This window comes from Phacochoerus africanus, chromosome 6 (genome assembly GCF_016906955.1).
Source record: "Phacochoerus africanus isolate WHEZ1 chromosome 6, ROS_Pafr_v1, whole genome shotgun sequence".
In the NCBI taxonomy this organism is placed as follows: Eukaryota; Metazoa; Chordata; class Mammalia; order Artiodactyla; family Suidae; genus Phacochoerus; species Phacochoerus africanus.
In genome coordinates, this window is record NC_062549.1 from 27,907,785 (window position 1) to 27,932,326 (window position 24,542).

A 24,542-nucleotide genomic window follows, 5' to 3' on the forward strand; every position below is an offset into this window, starting at 1 on the left:
TGATTAGAACAACAGAGTCCCAAGACTCCTGGTTCCTCCTGAAGGGAGATAGATAATAATCTGATGCATATCTAGATGTTCAGCAAAAACTAAGACCCTCTCACCTGGGGGAGGAAGGTGACTACAATTTCTACATGCTGGCCACAAGCACACAGAACCCAATCTGGCTGGAACCAAAAGTTTGATGGCTAACATTCTGGAAACATCTCGCTGTTACCTTACGATCAATCAATCAGAAGAATGTTCATGAGCTGATCAGGCATCCTAAGACCCTCTTCCCTAACACTGTCTTTCAAAAACCCTTGCTTAAAAGCCATCAGGGAATTCAGACGTCTTTTGAGCATGAGCTGCCCTTTCTCCTTTCTTGGAGTCCTACAAATAAACCCTTACTTTGCTGCAGACACCGGCTATCAGTTTGGCCTTTCATGATGCAAGACAAGGAGACTTTGCTGGGTTATATTAGAAACGTTCTTTGTTAAAAATCTGTGCTAAATTTTTGACAAAAAACATTTCCAGGGGACTGAATTAAAACTTGAGGTAAGGAAAGACTACAGATGGTGGCCAATTCTGTGGCTTTCACAGCGTTCTGATGTGAAGAATACTTTTGCATCTCTTCCAGAAACACAACGTAGGAATTTGTTCCATAGGTGCTACAACTGTAGTTCTTGGCATTTGGTTTTCTAAGTGTTCTGAAATGGAGAGTAAACCGAATTTGCATTTGAAACCCTGATTTTTAAGTCTTTTTTGTTGGGTGTCTCTCTCTCTCTCCTATTCCCCATTTAGTCGTAGAGGTTTCTCATTCTTCCAAGGTTGGAACTGAAGGAAGTGGAAGAGTCCTCAGTTAACAGGTGGTGTGGTCTAATCAAGTATCAGGGTTCTCTGAACATGAAGGATGCTCCTCATCAAGGGGCTGTACTGGTGCTCCAGTAACATGAGACAGCTCGTGACCTCCCCACGCTCCATGAGCAGTGAGTCGGCATCTATTAGTGCCAGACGTTTTGTAAGATGGCAGGAAAAATGCTGAGTAAGGAAGAGCCTTACTGCCTTTGAGGAACTTGCTATCTAGTGGACTCCCAGCCTTTGTTCTCTCCACCACACCCTCCGTCAGGACACTCTTCTTTGATTAGTGTCATGCTTTATTCTTCAACAGTCATCTCAGGCTTCATCTGATTTTGGAAGCTGTCCCTCATCCACCTCCATCCTTCCCCAAGGCAAGTGCCCACCCTCCCCGCCAGCCCCCTCTAGCACCCTCTGTCTCTCCCTCTCACATACCATATTGTATCTTTGTGTTTTCTGTGTCACCTTTGCCACTACTATCTCCCCAATTACCTTGTAAACTCTTGGAGGGTGAAGACAGCATCTTAGCCCTTGTAGTCTTCTCACTACAACATCTGGTATCAAGTAAATGTTAAATGCTAAATATACACAAAGATATTTAGATTTACTATATGGTAAATGTTCATAATTTTTCTGTTAATTAAGCAAGATTAATAATAACCTGGGGTGAGAATACCGAGAAATGGTATGCAGAAGAAAAACCTCTGGGCTTTGCTGAATTCCCTCGGCTATTCCAACTGCTTCCTGTCACTTACTGGAAGGTAACTTTGTGAGCATCAACTTGACTTGCTCTGGATGTAGCCACAGGCCTTCATTGGGTTATTTCTCTAAATTAAGCGTTAACTTTAGAATTTTCTGAGTGAAAAGCACAGTTTTTATAGTTAAGAGATTTTGTTTAATTTAGCTACATTAATGTCTGGCTTTTTAATTTTTTTTTTTTTTGCATTCCCTAATTTTATCCTCTGGAAAATAAATATCTCCAGCCTTGGGTTGCTGGCGGTCACATTCTCAATAGTGACAGTTTTGAGTGGGAAGAATGAGTAAGAAAATGAGTTTGGACTTGTTGCAAAAGCTTGTTCCAGGGACATCAAGAAAACTGTTTTTAGAATACTGGCCAGGGTTGGCAAGGCCCAGAAGTCTTGGATAATCTAGAATTTTGGGGATTACTGTGGACCTGAAAAACAGCAACTCAGTCTGAAAAAAAGGTCAAAAACAATCTCTTTTCTCCAAAAATCCTTAGAATTTAAAATGGCTTAGATCATTGGAAGTCAGAGCCTTGGGAAAGGATAGAGAAAATCAGATCCTCTAGTACATACAGAAATTCAAAATGCTTTCAATCTGATCTAAAGAAGTTAAATCAAAACTAGAAAATTCTCTCAATTATATAAAGGATTTGTTGGTACAGTAACTTGGAGGTGACATATCTGCTTACAAATCAAAGAGTTCTAAAAGTATTTTTAAGTGAAATAAGAACATACAAACATAAGGAATCAAAAGAAATTTATATTTTGAAGATATCTGAATTTTGTGATTAAAGGTAATTAATACATTTTATATATTACAAAAATATTTTTAGCATATTTTCTTGAAAATGCTATGGACTTTTTCTTGTGCAACAAAATAGCTCTTAAGCAGTTCTTGTATTTGTATTTTCAACCTGTTCTTCAGAATAGCATTTCAGTTGCTTCCTGAAAAGTGAAAATAATACAATTTTTTAAAAGTAGTAGTAACATAAGATATGATTTAAAATGTGTTTTATTTATTTTGGCTTTTCTAATACTTCATGGTACTGTTAATAGGGCAAAAGTAGTATATATAAATTAGTATTTCAAAGTTTACCAATTTAATGTTAGAATCAATATGTACTCTTGTGTGGAGCCATGGAAAGAGTATAGTGGTTGGAGTTCCCGTCGTGGCGCAGTGGTTAACGAATCCGACTAGGAACCATGAGGTTGCGGGTTCGATCCCTGCCCTTGCTCAGTGGGTTAACGATCCGGCGTTGCCGTGAGGTGTGGTGTAGGTTGCAGACGCGGCTCGGATCCCGCGTTGCTGTGGCTCTGGAGTAGGCCGGTGGCTACAGCTCCGATTGGACCCCTAGCCTGGGAATCTCCATATGCCGCCGGAGCGGCCCAAGAAATAGAAAAAAAGACAAAAAAAAAGAAAAAAGAAAGAGTATAGTGGTGCGTGTACATTGTATTTTTCACATTCAAGTTTTGTCATTTTATTTAGTGGAACTTCATGAGTCCCTTAAAAGTAAAACATTATTAATTCACAGTGCAAAGTTACAAAAACAAACCAACCAGAATTTCATTTCATTAAAGGCTGCTTTGATCTGAATTTGTTCCGCCCCAAATTCATGTTTTAAAACCTAACTTGTCCAATGTGATGGTATTAGGAGGCAGAGCCACTACCCTGCTGAGGTCTGGAGGGTGGAGCCCTCATGAATGGGATTAGGGTTTAATAAAAGAAACCTCACAGAACTGGACAGCCCCTTCCACCATGTAAAGGGATTTTCGACCCAGAAGAGGGCCCTCATTTGACCATGCTGACACCCTGATTTCAGACTTCCAGACTCCAGAATTGTGAGAAATAAATTTCTGTTCTTTATAAGCCACCCAGTCTACAGTATTTTGTTACAGCAACCTGAAAGGACTAATAGTGTTTAAGTCAACTTGTGGCTTATTTAAAGAATGACAGATTATTTACTAGCAAAGACTAAGCTGATGATTAACTTTTTTTTTTTTTGGCTATTTCTTTGGGCCGCTCCCGAGGCATATGGAGATTCCCAGGCCAGGGGTCCAATCGGAGCTGTAGCCGCCGGCCTACTCCAGAGCCACAGCAACGCGGGATCCGAGCCGCGTCTGCAACCTACACCACACCTCACGGCAACGCCGGATCGTTAACCCACTGAGCAAGGGCAGGGACCGAACCCGCAACCTCATGGTTTCTAGTCGGATTGGTTAACCACTGCGCCACGACGGGAACTCCTGATTAACTTTTTTATCTAGGAAAAAAATCTAAAAAACACCAAGAACAATATCATTTACTAATGACTCGAAATAGAATTTTCTAAATTTTATAAAATTCCAAAGTTGTCAAGGACAAGGAGGATTAAAGTCTCTGAAGATTATTAGGAAAAAAATGCATTGAATGAGGAAACACAAAATGTGCATATTTATAATAAGCAGTACTTATACCTTATATTTTAATGCTTTTGAGAAGAAACAAACTTAAGCAATACCTATCACATTATTATAAAATAGACAAGTTGTACTTTTTATATGCCATCACATAATGTAAATAGCATTTCTATAGGGTGCTCTAGTCTCTACCACTGAAGCAATTACTTTCTCAAGGACTGAGACCATCCATGTCTTTGTGTCCATGGTGGTTCCATGCTATGCACTCAGTCTTTATTTTGTAAACATTTTCTCATACCTCAGTAGGTGGAGACAAACACTGAAAAAATGAAGTGTGGAGTTTCCGTCGTGGCTCAGCGCAGACAATCTGACTAGCACTAATGAGGATGCAGGTTCGATCCCTGACCTTACTCAGTGGGTTAAGGATCCAGCGTTGCCATGAGCTATGGTGTAGGTGGCAGATGCGGCTCAGATCCCGAGTTGCTATGGCTGTGGTATAGGCCAGCAGCTACAGCTCTGATTTGACCCCTGGCCTGGGAACCTCCATATGCCATGGGTGTGGCCCTAAAACATAAATAAATAGATAGATAGATAAATAAATAAACCTTTAAAAAATAAAAGAAAAAGTGAAGTGTGCTTACCTAGAGTTACGTTCAAAATCAAAACCGCAGTTGTAAATATTTCCAAGAGCAACATTCTTCCCATCAGACAGCTAATTACTGTAGTCACTATCTGGGCAGCTATGCTCACAGGGGACCCTTTGCTGCTGCTGCTGCTGCTGCCACTGCCACTGCTGCTACTGCTGCCGCTGGTGACAGACTGCATAGCTAGATTGAAAGTCCTGGATTCCACCCGAATTACATCATTCAGGACAAATTCAATCTTAAAATTTTTTCCTGGGGAAAAAAATCATCATAGTGTTTGACATCTTTTTACTATTTGCTTTCATACACTTTCAACTGGGTTTTTATTGACTTACAAGCACTGTATAATCCCTAACAAAGTATTTTTGGAAACTAAGTCAAATGAATTAGTTTAAGTATAAACAAGTGTGGAGAGGGGCCCAGAATTAGAAGAGTTCTATTTGCCGGTCAACCAGGGGCAGGCGGACTCTGGGCAGATTTTCCTTCTGCAGCATCAGTGCCTCCTTCTTAAGGACTCCCAGGGCCCAGTTCTGGAGAGATGCTGTTTGAAATGAAAGACAGTAGGGGAAGGAGGTGAGGGTGTTGAGCCTCTGGCTGAACCCTGTACACTTGACCAAGGAATGAAGAAGCCACAGCCTCAGTTAGGGGAGGTGGGGATGGATACCGAAATTTTTATTGTGAAAAATTTCAAACATAAAGAAGAATTGAAAGAATAGCACTGCAAATACCCATATGCCCTCCACTTGGATTTAAACATTTTTCACTTTTGCTTTAAGTTAGATGTTATTTTTGTGCTGCAAGATCGTAATCCCTTTCTTTTTTCCCAAGGCAGATAAGCTTGAAGAAACACTTGATGGATATATTTAAAGTGTGAAACATAAAAAGCTCATCTAAATATTTCTTTCTCTGTGTTAAATCTTCCCACAGTTTTGAATATCAGATAACCAATATAGTTTTCCTTGACATAATTTCTTCTTTGAGCACTGCTATCATTAATAATGCTTAATGTGCAATACTTCTATAATTTCAAAGGTTTCATTCTATTTTTTTCTATTATAAAAAATCATTTCTGTTTTCATTCTTTTCTTTTTCAGGAGAGAATATATTGATCACATTGGCTTTCTAGAGCAATGCATTCTGTAACTTTCAAGATGGATGGACTGAATATTCTGCCACTGTTACAGTTCATACAATGGTATTTAAGTCCTTCCTTTTTTCAGGTTGAAAAAAACTGAATTTTTGTAGTAGGCATATTTTTTCTTAATGATTTTTATATGTAAAATTTTTAGATTTTTTTGTTTGTTTTATGTTTTTTCTCCGGCAGTACTGTGAGGCTAGTGGAGAGTCCACTTCATGGAAGAGAAGTGAAGAACTCAGCCAAAATTCAAGATCAAAACTTCAGTGACAAGACTCCAATCAAGCCTTCCCAGAATGAAGGCCGAGAAATTGTGGAGTAGAGATGAGCAATCACAAATTCCTGACCCAAATTATTGTGAGCAAATGAAATGGTTGCTGTTTTAAGCCATTAGATTCAGGGCTGGTTTGTCAGGTAGCAGCAGAAACTGGAACAAGCACTGTATATCACATCGGTTGCTAAATAAACAGGTCAAATATGTTACTATTCATCAGTAATATTATTTTTATCCAGGTTGCTCAAAAGATTCAGTCTTGACTGTTTACTTTCTTCTCCCCCCACCTTTTTTAAACCTAATTCTCACATACTCATTTTCTGAGTGAGAAACTACAACCCATACCTCCTCTACCCTCATGGCCCCTGCTTTGTTCTTTATGGAGCTATAAGTACAAGAGGGTGTGGTGTCATGCTGCCAGGGCTACAGTCTAATCTGCAAGGGGATTTCCCATAGCGTGGTAACAGAGTGCAGTACCTGCTAGAAAGTGTTACAAGGAAGATGTTTTATTAATTTTCTTGCATATGCTTTGTTGTTATTACAGTTTTACAGTGGTTAATCTACCAATTGGTTAACCGATCTAAAAATAATAAAGAGATGACTACCCTTGAACTTCCTTCCTATACACAACCAAGGAACTAAAACTGTACATTTGATGCTAAAAAGAAAGCAAGAAAGAAAACAAGAAGGAAGGAAGAAAGGAAGTAAGGGAGGGAGGAAGGGAGGAAGGAAGAAGGAAGGGAAGGAATCAGATACAGTGACTCTTCTCCATAGCAGGACAGATAGACACTCCAAACAAGCTCTCAACTCTAAAAGAAAATTTACTGACTAAAAGGAGAGTGCTATTTTGTTATCACAAAAAATGTTGAAACCTACATTATTGCTTTAGCACTCCAGTGATCCCATCTACTTTGGAACATTGCCTTTGGAACTGGTAGTTTGAAGACTTTGATCCTCAGGTTGGGTCTTTGCCACTGGGCACCTCTTGAGTCCACTTCCAGGGGAGTTGGGCAACCTTCTCTCAGGCAAGGTTCTTGTCAAGAGCCTCATTTCCCATAACAAGGTCCCAGTCCTACTACCATGTAGGCTGGCTGTTAAAGAATTTGACACTGTTCTTAACCACTAAGCTTACAGGAAACTCCAGGTACATGTCCCAGAGCACAAAATTGAACTCATTGCCACTGGGTTCTTGTCAAACTCTAGGTTAGGATAATGCTGCCCAGGAGGCAGATAAAACTTACCTGGTGCACAGCATCATCAAAGCATGAGTAAGGAAAAAAATATTATTCTGGAATGACTTTAGCTTCTCATATTTCATTATTATAAAAAAAATCAGACTACTGTTAGAATTTCTTTTGCTTCTCTTATTATCTTTGCTTTTATTCTGTGTGTGTTTGAAATACCATTGGTAAGAAGAGAGAAGTGCCATTATAAAACTTTTTCAGCAGTTAGGGCCTATAAACATCTTAAATAGACCCCAGAGTAAGGTAAACACATTAAAGGAGGCCTCTCTCAGTACAAGGAGTCCATTTCATTCCTTTTAATATCAAATAATCTATCATCAATGGAGACCTGGTTTTGGACATACTATTTGTGCCTTGGTAGAAAGGCTTTTACCACCTGAAATTATGCCATCAACCCACTTGGAGATAATGTAAGAAACCTCACTGTGGAAATTATGACTGTATTTACTGTAATCATGTTGAAGATGTCATGAGTATACTTCATAAGAACTCACAGAAACCATTTGTTCTGACTGCAGAGCAAGCTGTAATTCTCTACAGCAACTGGTCTATCTGATGGGCCCTGTGAATCATGAAAATGCTCAAATTTTCTCCTTTGCATTGGTATTCAGAAAAACTAGAACCTACTTTCTAGCCCAACTCTTAACTCCTGCATGGGCCATTAAAATGATAAGACACTATTTTATTCTTTGTTTTCTTTTGCTTTCTTTCTTTCCTTTTAAATATATATACATATATTTCTTTTTATTGACTGCACATGAGGCATATGGAAGTTTCTGGGCCAGGGACTGAATCTGAGCAGGAGCTGCAACCTATGCCATGGCTGCAGCAACACCAGATCCTTAACCTTAACATGATGGGCCAGGGATCAACCCTGAGCCTAAGCAGCAACCCAAGCCACCACAGAGACAATGCTGGATTCTTAACCTGCTGTGCCATGGCAGGAACTCCTCCTTTATTTTCTTGAATTTGAAATATATATATATATATCTTTCTTATTATATATATAATACATGTATAGTGAGAATATAGAAAAATACACACATGAATAAAGAAGAAAATATGAATCATGATATAATTTTGATGTATACCCTCAAATTACCTGTTTTAATTCCTTTAAGTGCTTTGTTTTGCATATTAAATATATTTTTGTGGAGTTCCCATTGTGGCTCAGCAGAAACGAATCTGACTAGCATCCATGAGGATGCAGATTTGATCCCTGGCTTTGCTCAGTGCATTAAGGATCTGGTGTTGCCATGAGCTATGGTGTAAGTCACAGACACAGATCAGATCCCATGTTGTTGTGGCTGTGGTGTAGGCTAGCAGCTACAGCTCAGATTTGACCCCTAGCCTAGAAACTTCCGTATGCCATGGGTGCAGCCCTAAAAAGACAAAAAAAAAAAAAATTGTAAGCTAGACATTGTTTTCTCTAATTTATTGAGCAGAGTATGGAGACTGATCTGTTCATTAAAAGAAAATTATAATTATCCCTATTTATGGGTATATATGTGAAGATCCAAAATAGTACACTCACCTGTTCTAAGAAGAGTAAGATCTGTGTAGTTGGCCCAACAGCAGCTAAATGGAATTGTTGTGTTTCCACTAAGACCACTGACTTGGTTATTACTGGCATCCTTTAGTATGGCCTTCAAAGTCAGTGAAGTAATCCCAACTGATACACAATTACCCTAAAGAAAAAGGCAGTGGAGAATTATAACAATTGCCCTGTTCTCATGCTTTTTAAAAAAAGATACATGGAACTTTATTTTTTAAATGCCTCAGTTCAAATTTTAAATCTGTAGAAGCCCATTTTCCTACACAAAAAATTCAAGATATGGGCAGAGGAGCAAGTTTATTGAAAAGGAGCATTTCAAAAACAGTACAAGATGATATTCATAGATATTAGTCCAACTTGGAAGACAGTTTCATCCTCAGGTTGCCAGCATACCAGGATTCGTGAAGCTAGTTCACCTTCCAGAATTTATAGCTTAATTCTTCCACTTAAATACATTTTTGAGTTATAACTTACATCAGAATCCATCGCCTTTACGGAAGGCTGCTGAGAAAATGGCTGTCCTGACTGTGTTGCCACTGGCTGAGTGATCACTGACAGCGAGGACACAAAGGCCACATGATGAACAGGAAATGCAAACCTTTCAACCGGTTGGGCAGTCACCTGTAAATGGTCATGAATGATGAAGTGGTTCTCACATGATAAACTGCATTCGGGAGCAAACTCATCTTAGCCAGGGTAAGTGTAATGTTCATTGTTTGTTTAAAAGAATGTTTAATATGTGAAGTCAGTATTACTACAATATTTCCTCTAGAGCAAATTCATGAAGCATTGTTATAAATATTCAAAGTAAAGCACATTTTATACCAAGAAATACTTTTTTAGAAGATATGCTCCATTTTCAACTACTTTATCACTTTAGTAATACTGTTAAAAAAAAATGGCCAAAAATAAATTAGAAAATTATGCCCTCTAAATCATTGCATTGAAATAGAATAATAGTTAAAATAAAAATAGGCAATTTTTTAATAGCTAAAATGCATTTTTCCAGTTGCATTTTCTTACCTTCATCCAGCCAGAATCACTTGGGCTGGGGATAGGATTGGTAATAGACATGGAAGAGATATTAAATCCAAGGATACTAGTGGTTTGTCCTAAAATTACAGCTTGTCCAAGAGAAGCAGCAATTTCTTGGAGTTCAGAAAACTGCATCTGACCTATGAGGAAACATGTGGATTACTAAAACATGGAAGTGAGAACATGAGAATATTTCCCTTTAGTTTTTGTTTGTGCTGTTCTATCAACATTATAGAATTGTACCGCTTTCTAACTGTACATGAACTAAACATGACAAAATCACATTAAGGAGGTCAGGAAAATGAAAAACTCAGTAGAATATGTTTTGGAGCTGGAATTAAAAAAAAAACAAAGGTAGATAAAATAAATAGAAGAAAAATGAGCCAGAGCTTAGTGGGAAAAATATGTCTCTTAATTTAATACTTTCCTATGTCATTCTTTGTTTAGAAGTGAAACACTGTCATGCATATCTATCATCGCATATCATTTTTAAAAAATAGGGTATTGGAGTTCCCATAATGGCACAGCAGAAAAGAATCTGACTGGGAACCATGAGGTTGCGGGTTCGATCCCGGGCCTCACTCAGTGGGTTAAGGATCCGGCATCGCCGTGAGCTGTGGTGTAGGTCGCAGACGTGGCTCAAATCTGGTGTTGTGCTATAGCTGTGGTGAAGGCCAGCGGCAACAGCTCCGATTGGGCCCCTAGCCTGGGAACCTCCATATGCCAAGGGAGCAGCCCTAAGAGGACAAAAGACCAAAAAAAAAAAAAAGTATTAACTGTGAAATGAAAGAATAATTAGCATCATCAGATTCATGGTATGTATTAATTAGTCGTTAATGTTATCATTAAATTACTAACAAAAGTGTTACTTGTTCTGGACATTGACAATTTTCAAGGTTAATTCTAACACTGTAGGTAGCTTCTATTCCCTCTTTCTAGCTTGGCAGGTCTTCTTAAACTTTTAACACTCTTTAACACTTTAACACTCTTTACCTTATGAAGTGGCACCTTTATACAACATATGCCTTCTGCCAGAGGCCTGAAACTTTTGCTTGAACCCTTCTTCTATTTCACCTCTCTGTCACACCATATAATCAGTTTTCAATATCTAAATCTCTCTGTCACCACTGCCCAAATCTTAGTTAACCCATCAGCAGCAGAGATACTAAAGCAGCTTTTTGACTGGCTTTGTATCCATTCTTTCCCTTGGCACCCCATTCTACACTCTGTAGTCAGCGTGATCCTTTAAGAAATAACTGCAGCCAGGGTGTTTTGGTGTATTATTCCCACTATCAAGCACCTTCCAAATCCAGAGCCATGCCTTGAGGAGTTGGATCACTGAGTTTTCTCCATGAAGGCTAAGCCCTGAGGCTCACTGTGCTTGGGAAGCAGAAGGCAATGCACTTGGGGATCAAGTTTAACACTTTGAAAATCACCATCTTAAGGAATTTCAGTTCCTGGCCATTTGAATGGTCTCTTTTGGTTGATTCAGACCCTCCGCAATATATATCAGTCTTTCAGCTTCCTCTCTCCCCTGCTACCTGCTTCACGTACTCTCCTATGAGACGACGTCCCAGGCAGGAGGGCTCACGTGGCCTCGCTTCATGCCAGCATGACTACTATCAGCTCTCCTTACTGGTTTTTGGTGCAGGGTGGCACATCTGACTTGTCTGCACCGTGAACAGGTTCTCTCTGGCCCTTTGACGTGTAGAAGACATCCATTTCTGCTGACTGCTATCTAGAAACCAAAGGTCTCAACTTGAAGAGCTCTTATTCCTGACCTGACTCCTTACCCAGAGGCCCTCTCAGCACTTATGTAACCACTTCCTAGGACATCTGGGAACTTCTGGATCTCCTGACACCATGCAAAGGCTGTGGGGAGCCAGGAGTTTCACTACATGCATGTCTTTCTTGCCACTTCCCAACACTTGGCAGTGATTTCGCTCCCTGCCAAGTTGTAGGGCTTTCCTCCAGACCTCAGATCCTATCCCAGTCTAGGTCAGGGACATATGCTCTTGGTCCATGCTTCCTCCTGCCCCTATCTCCATGTTCCTAAGACTGCAGTATACCTAAATCTGGATACATGTCTGACTAATAAGATAAAACTACTTTAAGGGGGTGGAGGGTGGGAGAGGTTGTATGTGAAGACGTTCAGATCACATATAGGAAATAAATCACAGTGTCTTTGGATATATGAGTGGTTTGTGTGGTAAACACTGGACCCTAATACATGTAGGGGTTTAGCGGGGATTTCTAAACCAGTGAGCAATCTGTATATGTAGATGAACCTGCTACAACTCCTAGACTAAATTACAGCCCATGTTGAATCTAAAGCCCTGATCCTGTACGTATAAGGAAATACAAGGTTGATGAAGGAAAGTTAACCTGTTTCCTGAGAGTTAATCAGCACCTCTTTCCATTCATATAAGCTTTATCCTCACAGGCTTATCCTCACAAGGAAGAACTTTTTCCTGACTAACTGGCAGAATTCCAGAACAGCAATGTGATAGGTGCATGGGGTCAAAGCTCAGAAACAAACCTCCTGAGGAAATAAGTGATGACGCCCAGTGGCAGAAAGTGAGAACTTCAGCCAGTGCCTAAATTTACTCAAAAGACAGCCTGGGATTTAATGAAGAGATGCTAGACAGAAATAGGATGGATGAGGATTTTCTGAGTCTGAAACTTATACAATGTAGAAGCTCTCTTTAAGAAAAAGTATGCAAAAAAGTTTTACTTGTGCAACTTTTATAACCATAGTCAATGATTTGACCATATTAAGTTAAGCCTTCTCCTAGGGCCTTGAAAGTAAAAGCCCCTCCTAGGACTTGTGCAAGTAAAGGGCCTTGAAGCTTAAACTCACTAGCTGGATAGTAATCTTCCTCTGACAGAGACACAGGTCTCATCTTCTTGGAGAGGGGTATGCCTGAGTGAGAGTACCCACGCTTGACCGTTAGAGACAATGGCATGGTTGCGAATTAGCTCCTGGGGATGCTGTTGTATCCCAAGAGGCCAGGAAAGTTCAGCTGCACCGCAAGAGAGGCTTGTACACAGCAGAGAAGACTACCCACTCTGTCGCAGAGACTATGAAGACAAGAGGGTGACATGAGGGTCTGAGGCCAGGAAAGCACCTTTGTATTCAGATATCAACTTGAACAGATGGACAGGAATAAAAACTAAAGGGCTGAACATTTACACAAAAGCCCACCCAAACTGAGTCACCCTAAGGAAGCTATAATTTGAGCCAGCAAAGATACCTCTGGTGGGATAGTTGAGTTTATTTTTATCTGTGCTACCTAGAAAACAGGATATGTAAATGACACAGAAGTGTCGCCTGCTGGTAGGGCTGATTAGATCATAGTTATTAAAGACAGAATATATTCTCGCACATTTGCACTTGTTAGTGTAAATATGTGACTTTACTCTGGAAACCTAACCTACCACTCTACCTTGCAGAATCTCCATGGGTCTTTTACATCCCTTAGGAAAATGTCCATGCCCTGCGCTTGGCTTACAAAGAGGAGAACTTCTTTTGGTTTCACCTGCCTACCTCTCAACCATGTCTCCAGCAGCTTTTCCTTCCTGGCTTCTTCTGCTTCAGACCTACTGGATGGACCCTTTCCAGTTCTTCAAATGTGCCAAACTCTCGCCAATGATTTGCTTAGCCTCCAGCATTCTTACCGCCCACTTTTCATTGACCACCCCCTTTCTTAGCTATAAAGTCACCTCCTTAGGTCATTTCTTGTATCTTTTATGTCGAATCCTTTTCTTGGATTAACTAATTGCTACACCGACAAAACAGAGGTTGAAGTTCCTTCATAATGCAACAAAGTTTGGGACTACAGGAATGGAGCAGGGAAAAGGGTCTCTAGGCCCTTACACTTTCAGGATGTGGGGTTAATGGGATTTCCTGAGGCCTGGCTTACCAAGCCTTGATAGGATTATTTATGGGTGTGGGTTTGGTCATTACATTTCTCTCTCAAATGTCTGTTCTTCATACCTGCAGTGTCATTGCTTATGAACCGAGGGGGAGGATCTCCGATCTCCAGTTCAACTGTGAGTTCCGTGGTGGATCTCTTCCTCCGCAGACTCTCCCCTCGCATTACTTTGCTGATGCGGATTTTGTCATTCGGTATCTTTAGGAACAAGGCAAGATTTCTAACAAGATTATGAGAGCTATAAAAGTCATCTTCTGTTACTGCAGGTAATTGGAAAGCGACAAATATGACTGCAGTGGTGTGGATTTCAACAGGTACGGTTCCTTTAACCAAAAGGTAAAGCATCTGGTAGGTTCTATCAAAGTAGTTTTCACCAAGGGCAGTGGAATTCAGGTTAGGAAGGAATTTCTCTATGAATGAAAAAAGCAAAATTTCACAGTTAAATTATTTACGTTATCATAATTACCATGCACTATTTGTTTAAATTGAGGAAATTCTGAAAAAGTTCAATGTTACCATTCTTTCATAGGAAAGTGTGCATACTAAAAACAAAAACACTTATAATAGAACTGACATGCAAAAATAAAGTCAACTTTTTAAAAATACCATCAATAATCATGACACATTAACTTTATTTTAAAAAATGATTAGCTACAGACATGTACAAATGAAAAATAAAATCTAATCATGAGCCAGGAGCCTATGTTGTACTTGTAACTTATTTACATTTTCAGAATTTTAAAGCCTTGACTAAAGGCATTTGGTAATTTAAAAACGTAAATTTAATAGCCACCTAGCGTATGCAGTGTTATATATCAACTCTTAAGGAAAATTTACAATCCAGTGCTTCTATTTTTACTAAGGACAAAAGAATGTAATACAAATGAAATATATATTAAAATATCTCAGAAGGATCTTACACCAAAAAAAAGGGTTTACATTTCAGCTGAAAAATCATTCATAAATGTAAAACAAATTTTACTAGGGCACTGAATTTTGTAAAAGTGATTGATATATATAGATCTAGATATACAGATAGATACATAGATATAGATATAAGGAATATATGATTTAATGGCAGAGCATCAACAATATCCAAGAAGTAATAGATTTACCATCACACACTGAGCCCAGACAAAGACTAACTGTATAATAATACTTGAATGAGACATGTAGCTTCTTACATTTCATAGTGAGGCTTACTAAGAAAAAGATATTAGACTCTTAGAAAGAAGGTATTTCTTATTAATGTAATAGACATTCACAGCAACGGCATTAAAAAGCTATTTCATTATTACTATGTATTTCTTTAACATCTACTAGTTCTAGATGCAATTTGGTTTAACCATTCTGTGAATCAGAGGAATGTGCTTTTGTACTGTAAACTGAAGCTGCTCTCAAGCTACCATTAAAGGCAGGTACACCACATATCCTAAGTTACTTTCTCACGTCTTCACAGTGATGAAGAAAGCAGAGACATAGATAATGATAAACATTTTGGGTAATCTAAAAAGATATATATATAGATTCAAAATACAAAGGTAGGAAGTTCCCACTGTGGCACAGTGGAAACGAATCAGCCTAGTAACCATGAAGTTGCAGGTTCGATCCCTGGCCTTGCTCAGTGCGTTAAGGATCCAGTGTTGCTGTTGCTGTGGCTGTGGTGTAGACCATCAGCTGTGGCTCCGGTTTGACCCCTAGCCTGGGAACTTCCATATGCTATGAGTGCAGGCCTAAAAAGCAAACAAACAAACAAAAAAACACCCCAAAGTATTATTTTCCATTCTAAATTCAAAGCAAAATTTTATCTAAAAATTTTTATCTAAAGCAATGCTATTTCAGAAAAAAAAAAAATTCTAAAAGGGCAGTGGTGCTATTGTTTTGCAGTCCTGTTTAAAATGGATCCTTATATTAAATTCTGCCTGTTGAGACAGTTTCTATTTTCTTGACTTGAATGACAGAGCACTTAGTACTAAAACTGTTGTTTAAAAAAAGTTTAAATTTATGAAAATTCAGCTGTAAAAATGTGCAATCATTTGTGTATAAGAATAATACCAACTCTCTTAGCTTATAAGAGGGCAATGTTAGCCTAATAGTCAAGTATGTGGGTTCTAGTGCTAGACTCTCTCTTTCAGTACCTTGCTCTCTCCTACCAGCTTTGCTATTTCTCTGGGCTGAATTGTCTCCCACCACCCCCCAATTCATATGTTGCAGCCATAACCCCCAGCATGATGGTATTTGGAGATGGGGCCTTTGTAAGTAATTAGGTTTAGATGAAGTCAAGAGGGTGAAGACTTCATGATGAGTTGATGAATTTATAAGATGAGCCACCAGAGACCTCTCTCTCTCTCTGAGGTCAGCCATCTGCAAGCAAGGAGGAGCACTCTGGCCAGAACTGGACCATATGGTACCCTGACCTCATACTAGTTGCCTCTAGAGCAGTGAAAAAATAAATTCCTGTTTTTAAGCCACCTAGTTTATGGCATTTTGTTATGACAGCCTGAACTAAGACAGGAAGCTTGAAAAATTGCTTCACCCCCTTGTGTCTCAGTTTACTCAACTGTGCCTATCTCACAGGGTTATCATTAGGATATTGTTATTATAGACAAAGCGCTTAGAACAGTGCCTGACACACAGTAATGTCTCTGGTAATATCAGCTATTCATGTTATGAGCAGAAGTACTTTCTCATAGATAGTAATGAATATGGATTACACACTTGCTCATACTCTACTGTCTGGCTTGCACATACTTATATAATTGTTAGCCACCTCAGGGCACAGCTAGAAATGATGATAAGTAGCGCATGTGGAATAGAATGGATTGACCTAATTAGTATCCTGTTTAACAAAGAGACTTCAATGAGCAGAGATAAATCATGGTTTTGCAAATACTGGTAAATGATTAAGTTTAGCTTCTTCCATTTACTTCCTTTAAATTCAGAGTTTACTTTATCATATTTACGTCATTGTGCTCAACTGATGTTATGTTAGCTTTCTGGGCAATACTTCTGGTGACTGCCAATGAATTCAGGTTCTGACCTCTATGAAACAGAAGTAAAGCAAAGATAGGGTAAAAATTCTAAAAATCTCTTCTGTACAAAGAACTGAACTAAATATGTAGAATGGAAATGTTCTCGGGGGCAGAGGAATAACCATCATACACACAAACTTTCACCTGCACGTGTGCAGATAGATAAGACTTCCATCGGGAGTGATCTTTCAGGACACATTTATAAATGAACACATTTTAGAGCCTGGTGGACCATGGGCAAGATTTTATTTTCTCTTGCATTATTTCAAGGGCTAAGGAACTAAAGATATTAATAATGAAACATTACAAAGAATTTTATACATAATTAAACAACATACAATGTATGCTGTATTGTTCTGAGGAAATACCTGTATTCAGATGTCTATTAAGTTCACAGTGTTTCTGTTGGGAGTTCCATACTGTATTTTGGGGGCAGACCAATGCATTCTTCACATAGACATCCAAACGCTGAAGTGTGGGGAAAAAAATTCCTACCAGAACGGCCTATTAAAAATAAACAATATTTTTGTTTCTTAAGAGAACTGTGAAACAGAACATTCAGAATTTAGCACTTTAAAAATATCCTTCAACTATACATGCCTTCTGTAAAATATGAAAACTAAGTTTTATGGATTTAGGATAAATATTGAGCTAAATTTTAAAAAGAGATTTATAGTCAACCATTCACACAGATGTTACAACTTAACTCTTAATGATTCTCAGTAAAAAAAAAAAAAAAGAATTCAATGTAAGAAAAAAATATTAGAGCACAATCTCTAAGTTAAAGAATAGGTTCCTTTAGAAGATAACAATCTTCCAAAAGGGCTTTCAACTCCAGGGAAAGACAGAGTTAGCACTGCTCTGTACAATGCAACCACACAAAGTTAGGTACTTACTTTGAAAAAATACTTCTGAGAAAAGTTTGATAGTAAGACTAAAATAAAAATCAGTCATAAGAACTATCCTGATTCAATTTTGGTCATTTTTCATGTCCTCATGTTCATTCCCCACATTTCATGCTATAAGATACAATCATAAAATAAGGAGATTGGTTTCACGAGGATGGGGAAGAATTTATAAGGAATCTAATGAGCCATAGATAGTTTGGATCTTCTTTTGAGATTGTTTTCAGAGGCTCAGAATATTAACAGTTACAATATTTTGTGGTTACCATTTTTTATTTTTAAAATTAAAAATATTCTCTTTCATTCAAACATTGAGTGCCTCTGTGATTTAGGTATAATTCTAGGAACTCTCAGAGTCTGCACCCTATTTGAGCTTACCTTCTTGAATGAGGAAAGGCAATAAGTAATAAAAATTAAACTGTGAAGTATGTTAGAAGGTAATAAGTGCTATGGAAAAAAAGAAAAGGTAGATGCAAGTATGAGTAATTGGGCGAACCGAGCAGGGAGGGGGGACCAGGACAGGTCTACTCAGGAGATGGTAGGGGAGGAGGTGGGGGAGTCAGCCACTCAGGGTAGAATGTTCCAGGCAGACTCATCAGGTGAGTAGCATGTCTGGTGTGGTTGGAAGAGGAGAAGTCAGAGAGTAAAGGGATGGGGAGATTCTCACAGAGCCTTGTAGGCCATGATGAGGACTCCGGCTCTTGTATAAATAGGGCCTGGGGCACAGGAGTGGCCTCATCTGACTTATGTATTGAAGGCATCTCAGTGGTTGCTCAGGTGAGAACAGACAAGAGGGGGCAAAGGCAGAGCAGGAGGAGGAGTTGGAAGGTAACTGTCTTAATCCAGGTCAGAGATAATGTTGGCCCAAACTGGATGGTGGCACTGGAGGTGAGAAGTGGTCAGATTCTGGATATTTTGAAGGAAGACTCAACAGGATTTGCAGATGGACTGGATGAAAAATATGAGAGAAAGAGAGGAATCAAGAATGATCCTAAGGTTTTTATCTTGAGCAACTGAAAAGAATTTCTATCACCTGAGAAGGGGCAGGTGTCTCTTTTCCTTACTCGTCTTTCTGCTTTAACTTATCTGTGTCCTTTCTTCATGCTCCTAATTCTCTGGAACTCTCAAGTCTCATACTCTTGGAAAAGAAAATCTACATTATAAGACTTCTGTTTAACCCCATACTCTTTTCCCACTGACACAGCATATATACATGTAATTATCGCAGATGAATTCAGTTTATAACAAACAACTGACATTACTGAAGGCATATTAGATAATTTGCTATGATCTCTGAAGTAATTTCCAAAGATGTATTTCTGACGTATATATAATAGCAGCATGGAAGAATGAACATGTAATTCCAAGTGACTGGTTTTATTTATTTATTTATTTGCTTTTTAGGGGCACACCTGTGGCATATAGAAGTTCCCAGGCTAGGAGTTGCATCAGAGCTACAGCTACTGACCTACACCACAGCCACAGCAACACAGGATCTGAGCTGTGACTGCAATCTACACTATAGCTCAGGGTAACATCAGATCCTTAACCCACTGAGTGAGGCCAGGGATCAAACCCTCATCCTCATAGATACTAGTCAGGTTTGTTACTAATGAGCCACTACGGGAACTTTCCAACTGACTGACCTTAGTTGCACACTATTTTTATGTAAAAGTTCAAGCTTTCTTGCTAAGCACACAAATCCTAGAAATCACTGTTGCCCCTCAGATGGAGCAGCATAAGCAAGTGCATACAGCAGAGAGGAGTTTGGAACTCAGACTGAGGACAACTGTCTAGACTAGCAGTGTCTTTAATAATACTCTACTGGTCCTTGGAAATGAGTTGTAAGGCTGATGATGTTCCAGAGGACAGAGAAAGACATAAAGTTCTTATCAGATAGAAATACATGCAAATAACACCAATAACTATTAAGAAATTATTTCCACCTTGCCTTACCTTGTTATGGTCAACATTAAGCAACATCAGTCGAAGGTTCTGAGGACTGGTGCCAGTGAAGTAAACCTCATAGGATTTGCCCAAGGCCACAATACTGTGAAACAAGGACAGTCTTCTCTGGCATGTGTACCCAGCACACCAGCCATGATCCTGTGGGCCTACATCCACAGAAATGAAAGTTCATATTTTGTATCAGGAATAGTATCAATGCAAAGCCTGAAGAGCAATTGTATTAAAATAAACCACAGTGGTCAAGCTCAGAATTTATAGCTATTATCTATCCACGCATCTATTTAGTGATGTAAGCTATTTTCTCAAACTTTGACATAAGAGGAAGGCAGGGAAGCAATTCCCTCTCTACTATCCTTACGTTTAGATTGCCCAAGGGCAGAAGGATAAATTGTGTTGGGGATTTGTACCGGACGGTCATTGAAGGAAACAGCAGATTTACATGTATCTGTACTTTAACAATCATATTTGAGTCCAGGCCAGATGGTGAGGATGAGAATGCTTGACACTTTTTCTGATCTATCAAATGTGAATTTGGTTGGGGAACCAAGTATCTCAGATTCCTTGCTGAGAAATATGCTATCACAGAATTAATTTCTTAAAAATAGAGCCTGTACCTAGAAAACATGAATATTTGTATATCTGAACCATTGATCTATTGTTTCTTTCACTCACTCATTTGTTCTCTAATTTGCAAATTCAATAAACTCAAGGTTTTTTTTTTTTTTACTTGCTTTCGACTTTCCTCCACTGCTATTGTATTTATTTTTTATTTATTTATTTATTTTTTTGTCTTTTGTCGTTTTTGTTGTTGTTGTTGTTGTTGCTATTTCTTGGGCCGCTCCCGCGGCATATGAAGGTTCCCAGGCTAGGGGTCCAATCGGAGCTGCAGCCACCGGCCTACGCCAGAGCCACAGCAACGCGGGATCCGAGCCGCGTCTGCAACCTACACCACAGCTCACGGCAACGCCGGATAGTTAACCCACTGAGCAAGGGCAGGGACCGAACCCGCAACCTCATGGTTCCTAGTCGGATTCGTTAACCACTGCGCCACGACGGGAACTCCTCCACTGCTATTTTAATAAATTATTGTTAAAGACCATGATCATAGGTACTACTGCAGAGTCCACATCATTAGTGAATCAAAGCAATCTGAGAAATAACATGCCAATAGAAAGTGGACACTTTTCATCTGAATCCAGACATTTCCAGAACAGAACACATGTAACGTAACTGCTATAGCAAACTTCTCTGTTTCACTTCAGATTTCATAGTTTTAAGTTGACTGGGATCACAAATACATAAACAGTGAGTGAGATATGGAATGATGAATTTTCTTGATGTATTTATTCATTAGTTTTGCTCAGTTTCCTAGCTTGCTTAGGAATATCATCAATATTTACAGTTGAACATCAACTGAATTTTAAGCCAATATAAACTCTTAAAGCTCAAGGAGAGCATAACCTATCCCTTAGCATCCAAAACGTATATATTACTTTTATTTTTATTTTATTTTATTTATTTATTTATTTTGTCTTTTTGCCTTTTCTAGGGCCACACCAGCGGCATATGGAGGTTTCCAGGCTAGGGGTCTAATCAGAGCTGTAGCCGCTGGCCTACGCCAGAGATTCAGCAATGCAGAATCTGAGCTGCGTCTGTGACCTACACCACAGCTCACAGCAATGCTGGATCCTTAACCCACTGAGCAAGGCCAGGGATTGAACCCACAGTCTCCTGGTTCCTAGTTGGATTTGTTAACCACTGAGACATGACGGGAACTCCATATATCCTACTTTTTTTTTCTTTTTTTTTTATTACTCAGATGAATTTATCACATCTGTAGTTGTATAATGATCATAACAATCTGATTTCACAGGATTTCCATCCCACAACCCAAGCACATCCCCCCACCCCACCAAACTGTCTTCTCCGGAGACTGTAAGTTTTTCAATGTCTGTGAGTTATCATCTGTTCTACAAAGACATATATCCTACTTTTAAATAAACCTTTCCTTGTGGGTTTTCAGAATAGAAATTTCTACGAATAAAATGAAAAACTTAGAGTGACAAAAGCCATATTTTAAAAATAAATAAAATTGTGTACTGAAATTTAAAGGGACACCTTAGTGATATATACAATTTTTATCTTGGACATTTTTTTCCCACCTAGGTCTATGTATCCTGACAAGGTCACGACATGTACTAAAATATTCAGAGATTCCCAAAATAGCCCATACCCTACAAGTTCATTATTTTTCAATTTGCTAAAGAGAACAGAATGGGCTAAATCAGGAGTGCCTCAAAATTACATGATTTTAGAGTTACCGTCATAGCGCAGTGTTTAACGAATCTATGAACCGTAAGGTTGTGGGTTCAATCCCTGGCCTTGCTCAGTGGGTTAAGGATCCAGCATTGCTGTGAGCTGTGGTGTGGGTTGCAGACGCAGCTCGGATCTTGCATTTCTGTGGCTCTGGCGTAGGCCAGCAGCTACAGCTCCGATTCGACCCCTAGCCCAGGAACCTCCATAAATCAACCCAAAATCAACCCAATTTCAAATGCTGCCTTTCAGCTCCTATAAAGCATACAGATTTGGAAAGAATTTCAGATAAGTCAGTGAATAATGAACATGTTTTTGAATTGTTCTGTTTTATGTGGTGGAGAAAGATTCAATTCTATTTATGTTTACATTTTCCTTTTCTGAAAAGCAATACAAGTTTTCCATTTACAATAGTGATATGACATTTCTCCTTTAAATAAATTTAAATTTTAAAAGTGATTGTTGGAGTTCCCATTGTGGCGCAGCGGAAACAAATCTAACTAGGAACCATGAGGTGGCAGGTTCAATCCATGGCCTTGTTCAGTGGGTTGAGGATCTGGCATTGCTGTGAGCTGTGGTATAGGTCGCAGACATGGCTCGGATCTGGTGTTGCTATGGCAGTGGAATAGGCTGGCAGCTATAGCTCCAATTAGACCCCTAGCCTGGGAACCTCTGTATGTCACGGGTACGGACCTGAAAAGATAAAAAACCAAAAAACCAAAAAAAAAAAAAGAGAGAGAGACTGTCAATTTAATGAGAATGTAACTTAAAGATAATGTAAATGATAGCAACATGGCAAAAATTATGAAAGTGTTAGAAGGATTACTGAAGGTTGGGATGTACAGCTGCCAGCCTACGCCATGGCCATGGCAACATCAGATCCAAGCCGCGTCTGCGACCTACACTACAGCTCACAGCATTGCTAGATCTTCAACCCACCGAGCAAGGCTAAGGGCAGAACCCATATCCTCATGAATACTAGTCGGGTTCGTTACTGCTGAGCCACAATGGGAACTTCCCCCCTCTTCTTCTAAGAGTTTTGAGTACCTGTCCTGGCTTTCTAACGTGAGGGCTGCTGAAGAGCCTCTCTTCTGCACAAAGATCTTTCTTACACACAGTAGACAAGGAAATCTTGATGTCCGCCAGTTGTATATGACAGATAATTTATGAGATATGTCCATGAAGGTAATAGATAGTGAATGCTGAGTAGCTCTAGTTTGTTTACATTGAGTACCTACCATTAATGAGATCGACATGACCACCGCCAACTATAGCCACAGGTGAGAGTCTGCGAGTTTCTGTGTCAGAATCCAAGCTTTCAATAACCATCATTGCATACTCCATCCCAAAGCACCGGTAGCTTTGCCATTCTGGAATGTATTCACAGGTTGAATCTCTAATGATCCCTAGAAACACAGGATACACATTTAGAAATGCAACAGAATCTCCTTACAAAAGCATTCACATCCTCTCTTTGCTTGTTGTATATAAGATTACTAAGTAGAAAATGTAAGTTGTTATGAGTACGTCAATCATTAAAAATAAAAGTTGTATATTGTTTCATGAACATGAGGACTAACAGAATAAGATCCAACAAACCTTTATAAGGTGCTTTCTCAGTGACAGGAATTCTACTTCCATTTGGGAATGTGAGCATCACCTTAGGAATTCTATAGTCTCCAATTCCAAACTGGCTATTTCCATTCCATTCATATTCTGCTTCAGGTATCACTGCACCAGAATTCCCCAGAAAGGAGCCATCCATATCTCTAAGCAAAGATTTCCTTTTGGCATCACAAACCATGTCTACACAATCAGATGGATTCACCTTACTGTGGAAAAAAGGTGAAATGCATGATTACTTAGATTTAGCATATCCCCTTATTTCTAGAGATCATCTGAATATACTTGCATATTTGATAAAAGAGTATCAAAAAAAGAACTGGTTAATAGAATCATTTCAGAAAGGATTCAAAATGGGACCTAGTAGCATATGTAATTAGCATTGTAATAAGGCCTGTTTTTTTCCATTGTCTTGATTTGGTCTATTATTATGAATTAATTAACATTTCAAAAGGACAATTTACACCTGTGGGAAATAAAATTAGAATTCCATTTTGCTGTTCCATATTTTGTTGAATGATAGATTTCGTATTTGTGCATTGTTCAAAATATACTAATATTGCCCTAAAGAACAGGTAAATTACTCAGTTGTGCAGACATACAAAATCGTTGTGTTGGCAGGAAAGTCTATATTTTTCCCTTCCTCCTCCTTCTTTCATGAGTCTTTAAAAATTATAAAGGTATTTCCTGCTTGTATAAAATAATCTCAATACTTAATGTAAGTTCAGTCCCATTCACCTTTCTGTCCTAAGCTCTTAGGCTCACTACCAATTGCATATTAGTATATGTTCTGGACTCTTGCCTGTGGTTATACAAATGTATACTTTAATTATGATTTTTGTGCTATATATTTTAATAACCATTCTATACATACCCAAACTAAAAGAGATAAAATATTATAA

The 24,542-nt window shown here is 38.9% G+C and overlaps 1 protein-coding gene across 1 annotated transcript in view; it reads right to left on the reverse strand.

The window, feature by feature from the left end:
• Window positions 1-2,268: 2,268 nt before the first annotated feature.
• The window catches only part of PKHD1L1 (PKHD1 like 1), a 152,020-nt gene continuing 129,746 nt past the window's right edge, over window positions 2,269-24,542 (reverse strand). The window contains exons 69-78 of the mRNA XM_047783405.1: window positions 23,617-23,849; window positions 23,256-23,423; window positions 19,693-19,850; window positions 17,200-17,335; window positions 13,862-14,209; window positions 9,853-10,004; window positions 9,304-9,450; window positions 8,809-8,962; window positions 4,619-4,873; window positions 2,269-2,525 (exon numbers count right to left, since the gene is read on the reverse strand). Of these exons, the coding sequence (XP_047639361.1) occupies window positions 2,515-2,525; window positions 4,619-4,873; window positions 8,809-8,962; window positions 9,304-9,450; window positions 9,853-10,004; window positions 13,862-14,209; window positions 17,200-17,335; window positions 19,693-19,850; window positions 23,256-23,423; window positions 23,617-23,849 (1,762 nt within the window). The 3' untranslated portion in view covers window positions 2,269-2,514. The remainder of the gene's footprint in view (window positions 2,526-4,618; window positions 4,874-8,808; window positions 8,963-9,303; window positions 9,451-9,852; window positions 10,005-13,861; window positions 14,210-17,199; window positions 17,336-19,692; window positions 19,851-23,255; window positions 23,424-23,616; window positions 23,850-24,542) is intronic.